Source organism: Syngnathoides biaculeatus, chromosome 17 (assembly GCF_019802595.1).
Source record: "Syngnathoides biaculeatus isolate LvHL_M chromosome 17, ASM1980259v1, whole genome shotgun sequence".
NCBI classification, from domain to species: domain Eukaryota; kingdom Metazoa; phylum Chordata; class Actinopteri; order Syngnathiformes; family Syngnathidae; genus Syngnathoides; species Syngnathoides biaculeatus.
This window is the reverse complement of record NC_084656.1, coordinates 19,537,407-19,559,594: the sequence shown is the minus strand read 5'-3', so window position 1 is coordinate 19,559,594 and position 22,188 is coordinate 19,537,407. Positions and strand designations below refer to the sequence as shown.

At 45.5% G+C, this 22,188-nt stretch overlaps 2 protein-coding genes across 7 annotated transcripts in view; one reads left to right on the top strand and one right to left on the bottom strand.

Annotated features, from left to right (window-relative positions):
• The window catches only part of gdnfa (glial cell derived neurotrophic factor a), a 28,514-nt gene extending 26,280 nt beyond the window's left edge, over positions 1–2,234 (bottom strand). Inside the window, exon 1 of the mRNA XM_061801179.1 lies at positions 2,178–2,234. The gene's annotated coding sequence lies outside the window, so the exon portion shown is untranslated. The remainder of the gene's footprint in view (positions 1–2,177) is intronic.
• On the top strand, positions 1,307–21,318 carry opn4xa (opsin 4xa). Of its 6 annotated transcripts, XM_061801174.1 has the most exons (11): positions 2,314–2,626; positions 5,026–5,123; positions 13,908–14,043; positions 15,998–16,131; positions 17,305–17,508; positions 17,581–17,752; positions 18,692–18,853; positions 18,923–19,030; positions 19,088–19,265; positions 20,095–20,220; positions 20,305–21,318. In XM_061801174.1, exons 1-10 carry the CDS (start codon positions 2,580–2,582, stop codon positions 20,209–20,211), a joined length of 1,356 nt encoding a protein of 451 aa, XP_061657158.1. In that variant the 5' UTR covers positions 2,314–2,579; the 3' UTR covers positions 20,212–20,220; positions 20,305–21,318. The 6 variants fall into 6 exon arrangements, with proteins under 6 accessions (XP_061657160.1, XP_061657158.1, XP_061657156.1 ...); XM_061801176.1 differs by lacking the exons at positions 2,314–2,626; positions 5,026–5,123 and adding an exon at positions 1,307–2,293 and having other exon boundaries at positions 20,305–21,314; XM_061801172.1 differs by lacking the exon at positions 2,314–2,626 and having other exon boundaries at positions 4,759–5,123; positions 20,305–21,314.
• Positions 21,319–22,188: the final 870 nt, after the last annotated feature.

The following is a 22,188-nucleotide window of genomic DNA, read 5'->3' as shown; positions in this document are numbered from 1 at the left end:
TCCTGGTTGGCCACTAGGGGGCGGTAACAGTCCACGACAAGACCAAAGGAGGACCAGGTAGCGTCCGTGGGACCACGAGTGACCCCGGGGCCCCTTCTAAAACGTTCTAAAACGACCTTTACCACTGATTTCCTACGAATGATGTGGAAGTTACATATTTATGTTTATTCATCTGTTATGAATTATTAATTAACAATAATAACAATTAATAATTTGAGCCGACGTATTACTTCAAAAGTGTGTATCAAACTGATCCGTCTTCGCATGGATCAGCATCCAACAAGTAACACTCAGTTTTTAAAAAGCTGCATAAACAATTTAAAAATTGCTTACTGCTTATTATCCATAGGTCACAAATCATAATTCCCAGTGATATCAAATGATCGACTATACCTCTTTTCAAAATGAATTAATAGCTCCTCTGACATTGAGCAATTTTTTTTTTTTGTACATATTTGGTGTCAAACTCGAGGCCCGTGGGGCCAGATCCGGCCGGCCACCTGAGTTGATGCGGCCCGCAAAGCCAAATCCAGAGTGTCAATTTCCATGATTCTCGTAAATATCTGTACTCAAATTGTCAATTGTCATCATAAACGTCACGTCATAAATGATAAAGTTGAGATACTACAAGCATTTCTGCAAAACACATGACCCTTGATTTCTGATTCCAAAATTAGTTCATAAATCAATATGACGAGACGAGTAAATATTTTAAATTTAATTTAATTTAATTTAATTTAAATTGTCTCACAGGCATAACGGCCCTCTGAGGGAAAGCGGAATTAAAATGTGTCCCATGAGAAAAATGAGTTTGACACCCCTTTATTAGCCCATCTGTGGCATTTTGCCTTGCACGTTGGGATTAATCGAGGGGAAGGGAGCGCTTTGTGATTGTTTTAAATATAAAATGTGAAATTCATTTTGTGTTATGTTTAGTTTTAGAGCAAACTTCATCTTTTAAGAATTCTTCACTAACTGCTCCTTGCTTGTAAGTCAAAGGGAAAAAAAATTGTATAATATTTTGTAAAACACAAGTCAGCTCATTTGTTTCAGCTTTACCGTGTGTGACAATTCGTCAAAAATGGATGCATCAAAGCACCAAAGACGAGTCAGTCATAAAAATGGGGGAAGAAAAGAGGCAAGTATAAAAGTAAAAGAAAGATAATTTAAAGGAATAATTAAAAATTGTTTTTTAAAAGACTTTCAAAAGGGTTGTTTACCTTTTAGAAAAAAAAAATTGTAGTGTCTACAATATTTCAAATAGTGGACCTCTTCACCAGTTTAAAAGAAAAAAAAATGATGAAACGTTTTTTTTTTTTTTCAAAATGGAAAACAAAGAGGGAAGCATAAAAGTATAAGTAAAATAATTTCAAGGAATAATTAAAAATTGTTTATCAAAAGACTTTCAAAAGGGTTGTTTACCTTTTAGAAAAATTTTTTTTAGTGTCTACGATATTTCAAATAGTGGACCTCTTCACCAGTTTAAAAGAAAAAAAAATGATGAAACGTTTTTTTTTTTTCAAAATGGAAAACAAAGAGGGAAGCATAAAAGTATAAGTAAAATAATTTCAAGGAATAATTAAAAATTGTTTATCAAAAGACTTTCAAAAGGGTTGTTTACCTTTTAGAAAAATTTTTTTTAGTGTCTACGATATTTCAAATAGTGGACCTGTTCACCAGTTTAAAAGAAAAAAAGTGATGAAACGTTGTTTTTTTTTTTAAATGGAAAACAAATTATAGTTTGGGGGGTGTTGAAAAGGTTTATGAAAACTAAACCGTTCGTTTTTGCAACATTTAATGATCTAAACTTTAAAGAGTCTTGTTTGCAAACTTCCAATTTATTAGGAACGATTGCGTGCCGTCCCGCGCTCGGAATTTGCTACGTGAGCCTCGCGCGACGCGTTTTCTGGTGCGGCCGTGGCGCCCCCGCCCCGTTCCTCAGGAAGAAAGCGGACTTTGTCGTCCTCTGGTGGATTGTTTAACAACTGTTTGTTGTCTTCTGCGCGCCAAGGTCAAAACTCCACACTCGACCCGGCGTCTCGGCGAACAATGCGCGGATCCCAAAACGAATCAGACATGCAATGGGGCTGGGTGGGGGCTCCTGTGGAAAAGTCCCGGTGTCGCGACCGCAAATAATGATCGGACTCTGGAATTAGTTGTCTGGGGTGCGTGCTCACCCGTCAGTTGTGACCAAAGAGTGAAATTAGCAAAATGGCGGTTTGGTGCTAACAACCACGCAGCCTCCATTTACAGTCCGGGCACGGAGGGGTGAAAAGACATCAAAATCCAAAAGGTAAACACGGATGCGTTGGAGATTTGTCGGATCGTCTCTCCTTCGCCGGCAGCACGCCAGTGCCGCACGGAAACTATTTGTCGCGGTTTAGCACGTCCGCGGACGTGCCGTGCCGTCGCGGGTGCGTCTCGATGCGCGTCGGTCGTAGCGAAAGCGACGGTCGAGGCACGCGGGCGGCGTTGACGGGAAAGCAAACACCGACCAGAACAATCGCCGCGGCCTTTCTGGAAAACAGGAAGAGGATGTGGAACAATGCATCACGGGGAGGAAGCGGCGAGGTGCTGTCATGGAACGCGCAGGAAGGGGGGATTTACTTCGTAGAAGCTGTTTACGGTAATTCCCAATTGAAGTTGTCAAAATAAACAAAAACATAACATTTTGTGCATGCTAGCAACCGCGTGGACTCCACTAGCTTAATGCTAAGCAAAGCAACAAAACAACGAGCTACAGTAATTACAGTACAATTAACATTACAAAATGTTTCACTGTGGTTTTCTTTCCATTAATATAAACACAGATATCCGTCCATTTCCTTAGCCGCTTATGCTCACAAGGGTGGCGGGGCGCGCAGGAGCCTATCCCAGCTGTCAATGGGCAGGAGGCGGGGCACATGGAGACAAACAATCGCACTCAGAGTCACACCTAGGGGCAATTTAGAGTGTCCAATTAATGCCGCATGTTTTTGGGACGTGGGAGGAAACCGGAGTGCCCGGAGAAAACCCCACGCGGGGCACGGGGAGAACATGCAAACTCCACATGAAAAGTTTAGTAGCGGTATGGTGAAATAATCCGATACAGGTATGAAATCAGAACCGGTCGTCACCAAATAAAGTTTTCAGCGCGAGGACATCCAGGACGGACGATCATCGATCCACTCGGCTTGAGACACGCCGTCGCTGTCGTGTCGTATTGCGTCACAACGCGCAAGCGAGCGACGCTCGTGCGTTCACCTCGCTCGCCCTCTTCATTGTTCACACTTGTAACATTCCGCCTCGATTTGGCTCCCGAAATAGACGCAAAGTAATAAGAAGCAGACCCGGCTCCGGTAATAATTCCGCAGGAAGGTCCGCCGGCGTCGGCGCGCAGGCTTAAATGTAACCTTTCAGGGATTGGTACTCAGTCAGTCGCGGGGCACGGATCTTTTTCAGTTCGTTCAGTTTCTATAGCAACGCCATTCAAGAGTTCGGGGTGAGATGGCGCCGATCCCAGCTGAGAGAAGTGGGGGTAGACCTCGGACTGGTCGCCAGGCTAACCTTCTTGCTCACATAAACACCTATTGCCATTTTCAAGTCTTCAAGTAGCTAAACGTGGATGTTTTGGGGATTTGAGAGGCAGTCGGAGTACAACACCCCCCCCCACCCAAGTCAAGATTCAAACCCAGAATTTAAAAAAAAAAAAAAAAAATGTGAGGCAGATGTCCTAACCACAAGGTCACCGTACTGTCCAGATCGTTGTCCACTTTGACTTCTCTAAAAACCAGCCCGGTCATTTCTGGGGCTGCTTTTCCACATCTGGGACTGGGCGTCTTGAATCCGCATCCGTGCACGTTTGAGTGAAATCTCAACAGTATTAAGACATTCCGCAGAGGGGAAAAGAAAACTTTTTGACCCCCTTTTTCCCAGAATATGAATAATACTACATTGTACAGTACACGGTACAATGTTTTGATAGAAATTGGTCCAGTATTTTGTCCGACTATTTGAATGACCACCATGCGCTTTATTAATAATCCTTCTTTCCTGTGTGTTAAAGTCCCACGAGCTCCAACTAAAGCTCCGCACGGTGAAGCGGGCTCGATTTAATAACACAATATCCGATCGGCCGTGTCATTATATAATCCGTTTCTCCGAACGGCGGAGCCCGATTCCGTGCATTCGGAGACCGTTCATTAAAGACGGCGTGAAATTGAGGTTTGACCGACGCTGCCGGAAGCTTTTCAACTCGCACGTTTGCTCTGCAAACTCGGGTTTCCTCCCACGTCCCCAAAACACCTTTTGCCCGGATGAAAAGACAAAATATCGGGTTTTGAATGAGTGTGTGGAAATATTTTTTGTGGGGGTGTTAAAAAACGGAAAATAACCGCTAGATTAGCTGGCAGCGGCGGCACGGTTAGCAGCCAGAAAGCGCCGGCCTCACAGTTCTGAGGACCTGGGTTCAATCCCAGCCCTCCCTGTGTGGAGTTTGCATGTTCTCCCCTGTGCTTGCGTGGCTTTTCTCCGGGTGGCCACACCGCTTTCCTCCCACATCCCTAAAACATGCACCATTAATTTGACGCTCTAAATTGCCCCGAGGTCCGTATGATTGTTAGTGCATCTGTTTGTCTCCATGTGCCCTGCGATTGGCTGGCGACCGGTTCAGGGTGCGCCCCGCCTCCTGCCCGTCGACAACTGGGATAGGCTCCAGCACTCCCCGCGACCCTCGTGGGTATAAGCGGCGAAGAAAATGGATGGATGGATAAATTGCCTCGAGGTGTGATTGTGAATGCGACTGTTCATCTCGATGCGCCCTGCGATTGGCTGGCAACCAGTTCAGGGTGCGTTGACAGCTGGGATAGGACCCAGCGACCCTTGTGAGGATAAGCAGCTAGGAAAATGGATTGGCCGGCGCCACCTATGGCCCAAAGTCAGCATGGCAACAGTATGTTCCAGTTCTTGTGCAAACCTAAGGAGGCCAAACGCCATAGAATGTTATTTCAAAGAGACTCCATTTTCTTTGCCGCTTATCCTCACAAGGATCGCAGGATATTCTGGAGCCTATCCCAGCTGTCAGCGGGAAGGAGGCGCGGGGTACACCCTGGACCGGTCGCCAGCCAATCGCAGGGCACAACCAGGTAAACGGCCGCACTCACAATCACACCTTGGGGCAATTTAGAGTGTCTAATTCATTCAAAAGAGACTTGTACGTATTTATTTATTATATACAAATTTGATCTCTGGAACGCCCTTCACTCCTAACACGTCTTGAAGCGCGCTCACAAGTCCGAGGCGGCATTTTTTCTTCTCTCCACACCCTTGATGAGACGACAAATGTGACAAACTACGTCGGCGGTAATTGGCCGGTTGATTGTTGCGTGAGAGCGCCTCGGGCATGGAAAAACTAAAAAACTAAAAATTCAGATCCACGAGGTCCTTTTGTGAAAGATAATCTCGGGCCATCTCAGCGGCCGCTGATTGCGTCATCTTTTCCCAGACTGTGAAAGTGCCCGTTGATGCAAGATGACAAGTTGACAAGTTTTGTCACACTTTGCATGCAGCAAGCGGGAGAACGAATATTGTTGCGCCCCAATGACGATTCATTTTTCTTTTCTACGTTTTTCTCGGGGGTGCTTTCCGACTGACCCAATGGTCCTCATCCGTTCGGGTTTTGGGGATTGGAAGTTAATTACGAAAGAGTAGCTGTGACGATGGAGTGTCCATCAGGTCCTATTTTATCCTTAATCCTTCGAGATCCTTCCACTTGTTGTCCCAGCATTTTATTCATGTAAAACATGCCTTGACTCAATAAGGATTATCGTAATTTCCGGTTTATAAGGTTTTTCCTTATATTTTATATTTTATATTTCCGTTTTTTCCACATGCTTTCAACCCTGCAGTTTATGCAGTGATGCGGCTAATTTGTGAATTTTTTTCTCACGGCCGCAAAGAGGGGGGGAGGGGCACTTGGGCGGAAAAGGGAAGAATGAGACCGGTGGAATATATGTGCCGAGGAAGTGACTTTTACCGGTATGTTTTATTTTAACCTGCCCTGTTAGCGCTAGCGTTAGTGCTGTGCTAGCGTTTTGCTGCCGTGTCTCAGTGATTTTTACCGGTATGTTTTCTTTTTTTTAAACGGCCCTGTTAGCGCTGTGCTAGCGTGTTGCTGCTGTGTTACTGCCACATCTCAGGGATTTTTACTGGTATGTTTTTTTTTTTTTTTCAACCAGCCCTGTTAGCGCCGCGCTAGCGTGTTTCTGCTGTGTTACTGCCGCATCTCAGTGATTTAGATACATTTTTTTTTTAACCGGCCCTGTTAGCGCTGTGCTAGTGTGTTGCTCCCGTGTCTCAATGATGTTTACTGGTATGTTTTATTTTTTTTAAACGGCCCTGTTAGCGCTGTGCTTGCGTGTTGCTACTATGTTACTGCCGCATCTCAGTGATTTTTACTTGTATGTTTTTTTCAACCAGCCCTGTTAGCGCCGCGCTAGCGTGTTTCTGCTGTGTTACTGCCGGATCTCAGTGATTTAGGTACGTTTTTTTTTAACCGGCTCTGTTAGTGCTGTGCTACCATGTTACTACTGTGTAGCTGCCGTGGCTGTTTTTTTTTTTTTACTTTTTAATTTTTTTTTTTTAAACTGATATGTTTTTTTTTTTTTATGTACCTGTATGTTTTGTTCTTGCTATGTTAAGATCAGCTAAGGTATTAAAACTTACTGCTGTGTCTCAGTAATTTTTACCGCTATGTTTTGTTTTTAACCGGCCCTGTTACCATGGCACTAGCGTTAGCGCAGCGCTAGCGTTAGCGCGGTGGTGCTAGCTTTAAACTCTTTCCGTGTACCGTCTTTCTTTGTAAATATCTCGTGTTTCAATGCGGGCACTTGCGGCTTTTACACAGCTGCGGCTTATGTATGTACCAAATGGTATTTCCTTTACAAATGTACTCGGTGAGGCTTGTAACCGGGTGCGCTCTGTCGGTCGAAAATGACGGTACGTTCTTCTAGGCTGCGGGACTGGGGCAGCAGTTTTGTATTTTAATGGAATTATTGTATCTACATAAATGAGATTAGTGCCTTTCAAGTTTTTGTGTTTTTGAACACGAAAAGCCGCCTTGGCGTCTTGATGCTCATTTTGTACTTGAAAGATGCAAAACCTGTCTTTAAAACTTACTGGAAGACGACAACGCAATGTTTCGTACGGACAAGAGCATACTTTACGCTTTGCGCACACGATTATCAGCTGTTCGTCACTCACTCTACGAGACAGAAATATTAAAATTTGCTAAAAAAGAAAGCGTCGCTCCTAATTTTCTATGATATAACATCGCGGAGTCAAGTGAATTTGAAGTAACGTGTGCAGATGGATGGAGCCATGTGAAAAAGAGAGCCCATTTTCTAGGCGATCGCATCTGTCAGGCCTTCTTGGAACTAGCGACGGCTTTTCCAAGAAATCTTCTTGATCAATGATTGGGAAATGACCAATTTCATATCCTGCTCTTTGTTTACGGATCATACTAAAAGCTTGATTTGTCCGCAATCATTTTGTCCCAACAGTTTTCTTCCATTTTGAGATAGTCCTTTGCTCAAACTAACAAACAAAAGGCAGCGTACTTAAACCTGTTAACAGTAACACAATAAAGGAGCTGCAGCACATGTTGACTTGCAAAAACCAGCCTAGCGACACCCGGAACTGGTCACCAGCCAATTGCAGGGCGCATATAAATAAGCATTTTCCCCCATGGGCAATTCAGTTTTCAATAAACGACCATGAATGTTTTTGGGACTGTGGGAGGGAACCGGAGTACCTGCACACTCCACACGGCCGAGGCCAGATTTGAATCCAGGTCCTCAGAACCGTGATGAAGCTGGAACGGTGTTCGGACTTTGAGAATTGGGTCGATCTCGGAGGCATTTTTTAGGCTAGGGGTCGAAGTCGATTTTGTACGACCGCCGAGTCGTTCGAACTCGGCGGTTCCACTGTAAAAATCGTTACAAATTCCAGATTCACGTTGCTTTCCGATTGGCTGCCGTTCCTTTTAAAGTCACAGTCACGGAGTTCTTGGTGGATGTGGGCCACGCACTTCAGGATTTATGACCAGCCAAGACCGTTCCTCTCGAGAACCTTGAGCAGAACACGATAATCGATTAATCTCCTCTTTTCGAGCTTGCCGACGATTCCGCCTTCGACGACTTCGATCGCAACGTGTGGAAAACCCGCATAAATTCGATGCGGACATCTTGTGGCTGAGCAAAAAACGAGAACAACGGAAAATGATTTCACGATATCGAACCTGACCAGGCAGAAACGAGAAAAATGTCAAGGCCGAGCTGTGCCGCGGCTGCGGCTGTCTTGCTCAGTTGCGCGTGAGCCGATTAGCGTCGGGATGGTTTTATTTGAGTGCTTTTCTCGGGATTCTTCTTCCCCGCGGCTGAGCATGTGAAGAAAACCTGACGCTAACGGACCGGCTTTGCCCCCCTTTCCCACCAGACGTTCCGCAATTCCGCATCTTCGGCTTTCTCGCCTCCCGGGAAACAAAAAAACTTCCCGCGAGACCCGCGAAGCCTTTTAATGACAGAACACGTTTGATTTTTCTTGTTTCACAGGGAACAATCGCCGCAGTTTTATCGATTTAAACATTGAATCCGGCGAGACCTGCAAAGTGGCGCGCTTGACCTCAAGTGGTCTCGCCCATCTTACGAGACTATCCGGCGGTCTTGACCTTGCAAAATGGTTGCTTCGAAAAAGCGTTCTTTGTTTTCTGCGGCAATCGCTGCGAGGTGGGGCGCGGGGGGCACTGAACAACTGCCAACCTCTCCAGCCATTCCACACAAGACAAGCGTTGTGGTCTCCCCCCCCCCCCCCCCCCTCGAACGTGTCCCGGTCTTACGCAGTCACTTTTTAAAAGCGGCAGTCCTCGGACTGCTTCATCAAGCTAATGCGTCGGGTTTTTGTTTCTCGCCGATGTGTAATAACTCGCCAAAATCGGAGTCTCTTTGCACTTTTGCAAGGCGCCACGGACGTGCGTGTTGCCATGCACGCGGCGCGCCACACACTGACTTGATCAATGCGCGATGCCAAAAACGGGAGCTGTGTGTGACGGGTTGCCAGCAGGGGGATGGTCAATGTGCCGCCGCTTTTGTTTTTTTTTTTTTTTTTTCTGTCAGCATATTTTCATATTCTCTTAGCGGGCAGCGGCACGCCGATGCGCTCGCTGTACGACTTGAATCTCCCACTCGGGGATTAGAGAGGCGCGCACGGCGGAGAGACGGGAGCTTTGGTCTCCGTGCGAAAAAAGAAAGGTAAAATTGTTTTCTATTTTATCATTATTATTTTTTTTTCAAATGTTATATGCGCAAGCTTGCCAGAATCTGAATTTTATTGTAAATATTCGTGGTAATATGTGCATTGTTACAAGCTGTGGCACTTTTATCGGGTACAGAACAAAACTGAATGAATAGTGCTTGGTCCAAATACGCCCTATCGAGTATATATAAAAAATGTAAAAAAAAAAAAAAAATCTGAAAAAAATTCACCAAATGATATTTGACCTCCATGCTTTCTTCTGCTCGTTTATTTAGAAAATATATCATAATGTATATTGACATGTTTTAGCATTAGTTACAACTGCATAATTTGTCCCAGCCAATTAGTGAAAAATAAAAATACATAATGACATGAAGGATATTATAACTGTCTTATTTATCTCTTTCAATTATGGGGCAAAAAGAGAAAAGATTGATATTAATCTAGACTATAAGAACCACATAATTCCTCCTGCACATTTAAAAAAAGAAATAACCAAATGAGCCACATGGTTTCTCCTAGCCAATTATTAGAAAATATATAAAAATGAGACAATATTTGCAGCACATGATTGGTCCAGGCCTGTTAAAAAAAATATTGGAACTGCGTTGCTTCTTTCCAATTATTTGGCAATCACTCTAAGGCAAAACAAATTCATTAAAATTTATGTTAACATGAAGTTATTAAAATCACATGATTTCTAGTCAACTATTGAAGAAAAATAATATTGATAAAAATGTATACTGACACACTGCTAATGTTGGAAAAATGATTTAAAAAATGTAAAAATAAATTTTAAAAAAATTCTAAAATTCCCCAAATTAAATGATTTTTCTTTTGCATTCTTAACACTTCTAACTTTTTTTTTTTAAGTGTTTGACACCATTGTCATTACTATGTAATAATAAAATTCACGGATACACAGTACTGTATAAAAATAAAGAAATAAAATCTCGACGCCAAAGCTCGTTTTTTTTTATCAATGGAGCTGTGCTGCTTCAATAGGCTGTCGCAGTCAAGAGATGCGCTCGGTTGGTGCGTCTGGCGTGCAAGACCCCGAGTCTTGATGCCTAATAAGTGGAAGTAAGGGGCGACCGAAGGTCCGTCTGACGCACAAGGCTTCACTGAGCACAGCGGAAGCTTGGGGGGGGCTCTCGGCGTGACCGTGAGATGCCGTGCGTGTACGTCCGTGCGGCGGTGGGTAGTAACAAAGTACAGATATTCAGTACAGTACAGTAAACTCGGACTGTCAGCGCCAATAAACAGACACTCACGGTCCAAGTTGACGGTAAAATTAAATATAAAGAAGGAGAATTGCGCGTTGTGTATTCATCTGATTCACATTGAACTTGACTTACGGAAGTTTGCTCGCTTAATGCCAACGCGCAAGACAAAACGCCATAGACGGGCTACCGAAACCTGCATTGCTCTTTCAGGAACTTTCACCCTGAAGTTGTAAGTCAAGGCACCGCTATTTATTTTTCAGATGACTTTTTACTTTGAATCCCCACATTTGAGAACAGATATTTTAATATTTTTACTTTCTAGTACTTGTCGTAATTCCCGGCCTGCGGAGCGCACCTGATTATAAGCCTCACCCGGTACATTTGTAAAGGAAATACCATTTGGTACACACGTCGGCCGCAGCCGTGTAAAAGCCGCAGGTGCCCACATCGAAACACGAGATATTTACCAAAAAAAGGACGGTACACAAAGAGTTTAACGCTAGTGCCGTGAGCGCTCATCAGGTGTGCCGTGGGAAGTTATCCAATTTTATGTAATCATCTATTAGATGGCAGGAAGTACATACAGTAATTAATTGATCCATTTTTGGTGACATTTATTTTTGTTGGTGAGCCGTGGGATTTTTCAGTTGTAAAATATGTGCAGTGGCTCTATAAAGGTCACTGGTTTAACGCTAGTGCCGCCGCGCTAACGCTAACGCTGTGCTAACAGGGCCGATTTGGTACATGCAGTACACAGTCCACAGCCGTGTAAAAGCCGCAAGTGCCCACGTTGGAACCGACATTGAAACACGAGATATTTCATACCCGTCAACTTTTCGGAGCACCAACCTGTTATAAACAACCCAAAAAATCCTTAGAGAGAGGAAAAAAAAAAATCCTTATAAAATACCGAAGCAAATTATATGTCAAAATAACAGAGGGAAAAAAAACACAAAGTTGGTGGTTCTCCCATTGCGCAATATGAAGAATATACTTGTTTCCTTGTATTACTTGCTTGTAGACTACCGTACTATGCAACGAATACTCAGCTCTTTTCAACTAGGAAACACGTGATTTCCTGGAAAGTTCCCGGAAATGAAACGCGCTAAACATCGTGCCTGCCGCGACAAAAAATCTTTGATGCGGGCTACGTTTGGAAATTTTCAGAATCTGTATGATTTGTTCTATACGGCCGTTTACATAAGATTCACCACAAAATCCGTATGAACTCCGGCTAAACGGTACGAGTTGACAGGTATGATATTTACAAAAATGGTACACAGAGAGTTTAACGCTAGTGCCGCCACGCTAACGCTAGTGCCGCCGCGCTAACAGGGCCAGTTAAAAAAAACAACATACTGGTAAAAATCACTGAGACACGGCAGTAACACGCTAGCGCATCTCTAACAGGGCCGGACCGGTAAAAGGTCACTTCCCCGGCACATATATTCCACCAGTCTCACTCTTACCTTTTCCGCTCGAGTGCCCCCATGCGGCCGATATAAAAAAAAAAAAAAAAAAAATGCACCACATAAACCGAAGGGTTGAAAGCGTGTGGAAAAAAGTCACGACTTGTAGACTGGAAATTACGGTATGTATCGTTTCTATTTCTTAAATTATTTCATTATATAAAGTATTTAAACCCAACATGTATTTATACTGTGCAGTTTATGATCAGGAAAAGATTTTTAAAAATGCTTTAAAAAGACAATTTTTTTAGGCTTGGAACGCATTATTTCATTTTCCATGAATTGTAATGGGAAATATCGATTCAGATTTTGAACAAATCCCTTCTCGAACCGCTTTCTGGAACTGATTGCGGATTGCACAAATTAGCCGCATCACCGCATAAACCGCAGGGTTGAAATGACGCGAGTTTGTCAAAATAGGCTCGTTACCTTTTTCAGACTGCGGGAAAAACGACAACGTAAAGTCAACCGCAGGTGAGATTTGGATCTCGTCAGGGTGGCCCAACGTAAACCAGGAAGCACCGACAACAGTGACTGACTGAACGGCCCCGAGAAGAATTTGTGCCAGCCGAAAAACTGCAGTACGACTGATTTTACACTCGTCTATGGAATTATACTCGAGTACCAAGCGCCCGAGTGCTTTTGCGACCTCCTGGTGCGGGTCTAGCCCGGACTTGAAGACTGCCGGCGTTCCCCCCCCCCCCCCCCCAAAAAAAAAAAAAATGGTAAACACTGAACCAAATTTGGTTTGATGTTCTCCGATGACATAACGGGAAGTGCGTTTGGAGCGCTGATAATATTGCGCATACCGGTGTGCACACGCCGCAGTCCATCACATTAACAAAGCGTGGAAATCCTTTTATAATCAGCGCCCCGGCCGCGGATTGTCCGCGCGGAAAAGCGACGGCTTTCTCCGTAATCACAAAAGCGTCCACTTAATCGCCTCTTTGGGCGGACGCGTCGACGGCCGCGCGGCGTTGGATAATTGTGACTGATTGAAGACTTTGCGCTCCCCGCGTATCCGCCCGGTCGTTAATTGCGGTCTATGTTTGTTCCTGCTTAATTTTGGACGGTGAACTTTCGCGTGTTTGTGTCCTGAAGGTGACCCCCCCCCCCCCCCCCCCAGGATGCGTCAGTTTTTAACCGAAAGAGTTTTCCTTTCCCGATTGGCCGCGAACGCCAGCGCCGGGCCGACACAATGCGACCGCGGGGAATGAATTCCTTCCGGACCGACTCGCTATCGCTGCCAAACATGCAATACGGGGGGGGGGGGGGTCATATAAAGATTACTTTAAAAGTTTGAGCCCTCTCTAATCCAAAACAAAGGCTAATGACCTCTAAAACCACTTGTCCACAATGCTGCCTATACATACAACGGCGACAACAAACAAAGTCGATTTATAGGTTCAAGCTCCTGAATGAAATGCCATAGATGGGCTAACAAAAAGCATCAGTGTATAAGTGAGGAGATTATTTCAATTATGAGCGTAGTCAAAGACAGAATACAGGGAGTCCTCAAGTTAAGACGGTCTCGACCCGAGACGTTTCGACTTTTACGACGCCTGTCCCCGTCCGCCGTTTTGTGTGGCTAACGGTTGTGCGTGCTCGTGCGCCGGGCGTATCTTCGCATTTTTCGCCCTCCTTTTTAGGCACGATCGCCCCCAAAGAAGAAAGGTGTGACTTTCTGCGAGGCTTCTGATACACGTGATTTGAATCTGCGGGCCCCATAAAATCGTGCGGCGGGCCGGATCTGGCCCCCGGCCCTTGAGTTTGACACCTGCGACTAACAAACTAATCACATTTTCGCGGCCACAAGTATTGACATTGCACACAATGTGATAAATAAAATGAATACAAAAATAAAGCCCACTCTGAAGAATATGAAAACGGAACTTTTCAAGTTATTTCTGACATGCTTCCGCAGAAATGGACCGGCAACACAGCTTCTACCGGCAGGTGGACGTCCAGGACCACGTCCACTACATCGTGGCCTTTTTCGTCCTGGTGATCGGAACGGTCGGCGTGACGGGAAACGCCCTGGTCATGTACGCCTTTTTCTGGTGAGAATCTTTTTTTTTTTTTTTTGCTTTGCTCGCTTGTCGACAATCGACGCTGTTGGAGCTGAATTCGGGGTACGGGGGGGTGTGCCTGAAGAAAAAAAAAAAAAAAAGTACGGTGACCTTTTGCACACCGTGTTCCAATAATTGTTTGCTCAAGGGATGGTTATTTAAAGAGCGCAACTATTCCTACAATAAACTACTTTTTTTTTTCTTGTTTGTTTATGCATTGGTGCCTCGAGATACGCGTGACCCAAATTGCAATTTTTTTTTTTTTTTTTTTCCCCCAAAGTTGTCGTTCAGCCGAGCAAAAGCAAAAAGGTTTTGACCTGCAAGCGTCGCACCGCGTCACCGCCTCATCGTATGTGCCGAGAAGCGGCGAGTTGTCGGTTAGGGTTTGAAAATATTCTTCAGAAAAGTTCATCGAGTTGACGTTGACTGTCAAATTAAACATAAAGCAAACTACGTGGTGTGTTTTCATAACAGCTACGTGCACTACCTTAGCATTTACTCTGCTAGCTTAACGCTAGCAACGGATGTTTGAACACAAACGTTCCGTAGACAATTTAACGGCACTCATGTTCATATTTTATTCATCTCATATGAAGGAACAAACAATATTAATGCCGATGAGTCGTGACGTCTCCCTTCTCAATGTACCGTATATGATATTTGTGCTGTAACGCCCCCAGGTGGCCAAGGCATGCGCACCAGAATGTGGAGCATATTACGCATTGAATTGAGGAAAAAAAAAAAAGTGCGACACTGTGGATGATTGGTTGGACCATCTGCCTCGCAGTTTTGAAGACTCGGGTTCAAATCCTGCCCCCACCTGTGTGAAGTTTGCATGTTCTCTCTGCGGCCTTTCTCCGGTATTCGACCCCCCCCCCCAAAAAAAAAAAAACAAAAAACATAAATACGACACTCTACATTGCCTGTAGGTGAGAATGGTTCTATGCGCAGTGTTTATTGGTCCATATGTACAGATTAATGATGTTTTTACATATTTCAATCGGGGAAAATGATTTGAGACAAAAATGTTTCAAAATACAAATATGTTCATCTCTCAAGGCAATTAATCCATTAATTATTTAATTAATATTTATTTACATGTATATATTATATAAAAATAGTTTATATTTATAATAATTATTATTTAATTAATTAATAAGCTCTTACATAATATCTTGTCACATTATTATCTTTCACTTGGGAACCGTGAACACAAGGGAATAAACCGTGGCGCATTTTGGCTGACACATCTGAATGTACCCTATCAATATTTTTAAAATAATAATAATAAAAAATGGTGATACTGCAGAGTTGGCCTACTTTCCAGAAATCAGCTGCTCATGTGAGTGGAAGATTTGCCCATTTTTATGAGATTTTTTTTTCCCCCCCCCGTTGTCCTCTTGGATCAGCACGTGGTAGACCGATGTCACAAGCCCAGAACCAACGGCCGGCAGGCATTCGATACCAGGGAGCAACCCGGTTATGATGCGATGTCGATTTGCCAAATTTTCTTCCAGACATATTTTAAGAAATAAGCAGCTCACAAAAGATTGACTCGCCCGTGTAACTTCACACATGACGGGGGGAGAATCGCGAAAAACTCCGACTGCGAACGCATCCCCGGGCATACCACAACTCGTGATCCCAAAACAGTTTTATATTCTTACAAAGTGTTGTACTACCTTTAAAAATACTTGCTTTATAACTTGATTGGGGGGAAAAAAATGTAAGTACAACCAGGCGTGACGAAGGCTTTCTGTACTTTCCGCTAATGACCCGGGCTAAACTGGAAAAAATGCGACACGGAGCGTTTTTCAGCCAAAATCGTGAACTTCAAGTATGTGGTAAATTACTTTATTTTGTATTGAAGTCCATAATTCTGATTGGTAAAGTCCATATTGGGAAATACGCCCTCTTTTGAGACGCCGTGCCGTTTTGTTTTCAGCAATAAGAAGCTCCGCACGCCTCCCAACTTCTTCATCATGAACCTGGCAGTGAGCGACTTCCTCATGGCCGTCACGCAGTCACCCATCTTCTTCGTCAACTCGCTCTACAAGGGTTGGATTTTTGGTGAAACCGGTTCGTACGTCACATTTCCTGCCATTTTCGTCGACAGTATCTGAGTTTCCATTTCCACTGATTCATTACTTGTTATACGTGTTTGGACTTGAGAAGTTTTTCACGTTATCACAACTCCTGGTTTGTTTTCTTTGAAACATTTACAGTACGACCTCGGTTCTCGACCGCAATCCGTTCCAGAAGGCGGTTCGAGGAGTGATTTGTTCAAAATCCAAATCGATATTTCCCATTACAATTCATGGAAAACGAAATAATGCGTTCCAAGCCTAAAAAAAAAAAAAAATGGCTTTTTAAAGCATTTTTTTTTTTTAGCTTTTCCTGATAATAAACTGCATAGTAGAAATACATGTTTGGTTTGAATACTTTATATAAAGAAATAATTTAAGAAATATAAAAGATACATACAGTAATTTCCAGCCTACAAGTCATGACTTTTTTCACACGCTTTCAACCCTTCGGTTTATGTGGTGCATTTTTTTTCCTAATGGCTGCCAGGAGGCACTCGAGCGGAAAAGTTAAGAATGAGACCGGTGGAATATATGTGCCGGGGAAGTGACTTTTACCGGTCCTGCTCGGGCTGTGCTAGCGTGTTGCTGCTGTGTTAGTGGTTGTGTCTGAGTGATATTTACCTGTAAGTTTTATTTTAACCGGCCTTGTTAGCATTAGTGCTAGCACGACGCTAGTGTTAGCACTAGCTTTAGCACTAGCGTTAGCGCGGCGGTTAAAGCTGTGGCGTCGTTGGGCTTATTTTAGAGGGGTAAACCCCCCAAGAATATGTGCTAGTACAGCGAAGAGCGCGAAACTCTTTGTGTACTGTCTTTCTTTGTCAATACCTCGTGTTTCATTGTGGGTTTCAATGTGGGCACTTGAAACTTGTACACAGCTGCGGCGTACGTATGTACCAAATGGTATTTCCTTTACAAATGTGCTCGGCGAGGCTTGTGTAGGCCGGGAATTACGGTAATGTATTTAGGTACAGTTTTCAATTGAATATGATCCCTTTTGATTCAATCGTTAAGAACTTATTTTTTTCAATTTCATGTCATAAAAACATGTTCCATACACCAGATTAGGACAATATTGAATATACTTCTCAGGAATAAAAACTGTACCCATAGACCAAGTACTAAGTATTTGTCCGGAGACTTGAATGTGTCGATGCTGACTTCCCAGGTTGTAAAATGTATGCATTCTGCGGCGCCTTATTCGGAATCACGTCCATGATCAACCTCCTGGCCATCTCCGTGGACCGCTACATCGTCATCACCAAGCCCCTGCAGGCCTTACACTGGACCTCCAAGCGGCGCACTTGCCTCATCATTTGCCTGGTGTGGCTGTACTCTCTGGCCTGGAGCCTGGCGCCGCTTCTGGGGTGGAGTACGTCACCGATTCGCCGGAGTCCCCGCGCCGTCCTGTGAATCGCTCGACTGCACGTCCTTTGTCTTCAAGGTTCTTACATCCCGGAGGGCCTGATGACGTCGTGCACGTGGGACTACGTGACGTCGACGCCGGCCAATAAAAGCTACACGTTGATGCTGTGCTGCTTCGTCTTCTTCATCCCGCTGGGCATCATATCCTACTGCTACCTGTGCATGTTCCTGGCCACCCGCCACGCCAGCAGGTGAATCCGGACTCTCTCGCACCCCCTGCGAAACTCCTGACCGTTTCCTGTCTGTCTCTTTCGGCGAGTGTGAACGGTATTATGTTAAAGCAGTGGCGTCGTTATGGCTTATCTTCGAGGGGCTTCAGCCCCCCAAAAAAACGTGGCAGTATCTGTTCATGGTGAAGTTTTTAGCCCTCCTAAAACCAATCCACAGCCCCCCCCCCTTAAATAAATACTGAGCAATGTAGGTCAAGGCCCAGTAATGTAGTACAGTAATGCTGATACAAATATGAAAATGATGTCAAGCAGTATAAAGTGACTACTCGTGAACTAAATATGGAACAACAACGGTTGTGCAAATGACGCAGACCTCGAGCAATTCGAACCGTTTCGTAGCGTCGAGTGCAGTTATGCAAACAAGCTACGGCGGCGGGACTGGCAAAATGTCGCTATGAAATCATAAGGCGTGAATCATAAGAGGGAAGCCTGCTGGTTTTTGGCGGGCGCCCGGAAGAGGAAGTGCGGCGATCAGGACGCGGACGGTTCGAGAGAATTTTGCCTTCCTCGGCCGGGACTGAGTTCTTGTCGCGTGCGAGTCTTCGAGAATGGGTAGAGGGGTACAGTTGATGTTGCACTTCATAAAAACATATAGTAATGACGTAAATAAAATGTAAAGAAAAGGTTTTTTACTTCAATTCGATGGACATCGTACACTGCGTTTTATTGTGTTTTTCTTTCTGTTACCTACAAGAAGGCAGTATAATACCGACATACCGTAGATAGAAATAGTCTCAGCTCCAGTAATATGAGTCCTTCTTGAAAGAGGACAACGAATGCATGCCTCGGAGTATTGTTTTGTCTGTCTATACTGTTGCTCCGCCATTTGTGTTCAAATATCCATTATTCCCTGCGCTATCGCTCGGATAACGAGGCACCACTTTACATATTTCCCGCCAGGGAAGTGGAGAAGTTGGGCTCTCAGGTGAGGAAGTCGACGCTGATTCAGCAGCAGACGATCAAGACGGAGTGGAAGTTGGCCAAGATCGCCTTCGTGGTGATCATCGTGTTTGTGCTCTCCTGGTCGCCCTACGCGTGCGTCACCCTCATCGCCTGGGCGGGGTAAATATGAAAGAACGGCCGTAATAGCCGCCGACGTGCGGGGGTCTGACGCGGAGAACCCCGTTTCAGGTACGCCAGCGTTCTGAACCCCTACTCCAAAGCCGTCCCCGCAGTTATCGCCAAGGCCTCGGCCATCTACAACCCTTTCATCTATGCAATCATTCACTCCAAATACAGGTGAGGCCACTCATGTGAGTTTGAAACCTTGTCTGAATAACCGCTGCGCTTCAACAGGGACACCCTAGCCGAAAAAGTCCCCTGTCTACACTTCCTGGCCCAGACCCCCCGGAGGGATGCCATGTCGGTGTCGCACAGCCAGTCCTCCTTCAGGGACTCGGTGCTGAGCAGACAATCCTCCGTCTCCAAAAACAAGTTCCTACAAGTTTCGTCGTCCTTGTCCACGATGGACACCGTGAGTTTTTCCTCATCCCGCATATCCGAATACTGAATACTCGGTTCTCCAACGTCTCCGTTCTCGAACAAATCGGTTTTGGAACGAAAATTTCGCGTTTTTTTTTTTTTTTTTTTTTGCTTCTGATTTCGAACAATGATCAGTACTCGACCGCCTGCGACAAAACCCGGAAATAACTTAACGCTAGCAGCTAACCCACGACGCGCTTTGTTATTGTGAATTTGAACGCACCGTGAAAAAACCCAGAAATAACATAACGCGCGCGGCCCGACCAGCTGACCCACGACGCGCGTTGTTATTGTGTATGACGCAGCTTCTGTACGCAGAAGTGGGAAATACCGATTCAGTTTTCTAACAAATCGGTTCTCGAACCGCCTTCTGGAACGGATCGTGGTCCAGAACCGAGGTCGTACTGTGTACTGAAATGATAGATCTCAACTGAGGAGACAGGCCGAGTTAAGTTTAGCCGAAGAGGTTCGGTTCCGTACTTCTCAGGTACGGTCTGACTTTTGCACAAAAATTCATCGACGCCAGTCTCTCTTTCAAAACATGTACTCAGTTTGGACTTTTAATAATTGTTGTTGCTTCCATTTAATCACGTTTTTTTTTTTTTTTTTTGACATCATATGTGATAGTCACACTCAACTCCAGAATTCTTATTTTACTTGATCATTTTGTCCTTTTCAGAAGTGACTTTCTTGGAGCTTTTGATTAGCTAAAACATATCATTTGGACCCCCCCGTTGCCTTGACAACCCGCGAACGTGTCATTTTTTCCAACTCCCGGATGTCGAGGCAAAATGCATACGAATGTGCCCGTCTCCGTGCAGCAGGTTTGGAGCGATGTGGAACTGGATCCAATGGACCAGAGCCCTTGTCTGAGGTCCAGCTATTCCCTCGGAGCGCTCAAGGGAATGGACCAAAGCCACGGCAAAAGACAACAATGATCGTTGCAGGTAAAGCGCATCCTCAAATGCAGATCCGAACCACCGTCACGTCGAGCGCAAGATTGTAAACGAAGATTTCCGCTGAAATTCTAGAGTCCAGTCCGAGGGCGGAGCGCGCTCCCAACATGTGACCGGAGTCACCGTTGCCGCTCCCGGCTCGGCGGCGGAAATGGGGGAGCGGGAGGAGCCCCGGAGACTGGTTGTGTACAAGACGCAGCGGGTCGACGTGAACCCGAAGAGGGCCGCGGCGAGCCCGGGAGGAAGGACATGAGAGAGTCACGCGGGCGCCGATCCAGACAGATTCTTTGGACAACACTTCGTGCGCTCGCTGGTCCTAGGAACTCAAAGAAGGAGCCGCCGGACTGCGTGGAAAAACACAGATACGATCCGAGCTTGATTTATACTTCTGGATTGTTAAAGTCGACCCTTGGGAGTCGGTGGAAAGTTTTTATTATGTCCCCGGCAACAACACCAAACGAGTTCAACGTTCAGTATTACGTTTCCTCAAATTGTGGACGCTGCGAGGAAAAATGGCGGCCCTAACTCGTTTACTCGGCATTGTTTTTTTTTTTTTGTTTATATTTATTGACACGATTGGGACAAGCATCATGACAGTTAAAAAGAAAAAAGCACGAGATTGGATATCATCATATATCAGATAGAAATATGTACAGTACATATCTGTAACTTCAGTTTGAGATACCTACAATTTCATTCCGACTAGTCATAATTCCACCTCAAAATATCTGTCGCCTCAATCCGAGATATCAATGCGTCCCTTTTCATCCATCCGTCCATTTTCTTTGCCGCTTATCCTCACGAGGGTCGTGGGGAGTGCCGGAGCCTATCCCGGCTGTCAACGGGCAGGAGGCGGGGTACACCCTGAACTGGTCGCCAGCCAATCGGAGGGCACATGGAGACGAACGGCCGCTTTCACAATCACACCTTGAGGCAATTTATCCATCCATCCATTTTCTTCGCCGCTTATCCTCACGAGGGTAACTGGGAGTGCCGGAGTCTATCCCGGCTGTCAACGGGCAGGAGGCGGGGTACACCCTGAACTGGTCTCCAGCCAATCGCAGGGCACATGGAGACGAACGGCTGCTTTCACAATCACACCTTGAGGCAATTTATCCATCCATCATTTTCTTTGCCGCTTATCCTCACGAGGGTCGCGGGGACTGCCGGAGCCTATCCCGGCTGTCGACGGGCAGGAGGCGGGGTACACCCTGAACTGGTCGCCAGCCAATCGGAGGGCACATGGAGACGAACGGCCGCTTTCACAATCACACCTTGAGGCAATTTATCACCCATCCAATTTCTTCGCCGCTTATCCTCACGAGGGTAACTGGGAGTGCCGGAGTCTATCCCGGCTGTCGACGGGCAGGAGGCGGGGTACACCCTGAACTGGTCTCCAGCCAATCGCAGGGCACATGGAGACGAAACGGCGCGCTTCACAATCACACCTTGAGGCAATTTATCCATCCATCCATTTTCTTTGCCGCTTATCCTCACGAGGGTCGCGGGGACTGCGGAGCCTATCCCGGCTGTCAACGGGCAGGAGCGGGGTACACCCTGAACTGGTCGCCAGCCAATCGCAGGGCACATGGAGACGAACGGCCGCTTTCACAATCACACCTTGAGGCAATTTATCCATCCATTTTCTTCGCCGCTTATCCTCACGAGGGTCGCGGGGACTGCCGGAGCCTATCCCGGCTGTCAACGGGCAGGAGGCGGGGTACACCCTGAACTGGTCGCCAGCCAATCGGAGGGCACATGGAGACGAACGGCCGCTTTCACAATCACACCTTGAGGCAATTTATCCATCCATCCATTTTCTTCGCCGCTTATCCTCACGAGGGTAACTGGGAGTGCCGGAGCCTATCCCGGCTGTCAACGGGCAGGAGGCGGGGTACACCCTGAACTGGTCGCCGGCCAATCGGAGGGCACATGGAGACGAACGGCCGCTTTCACAAT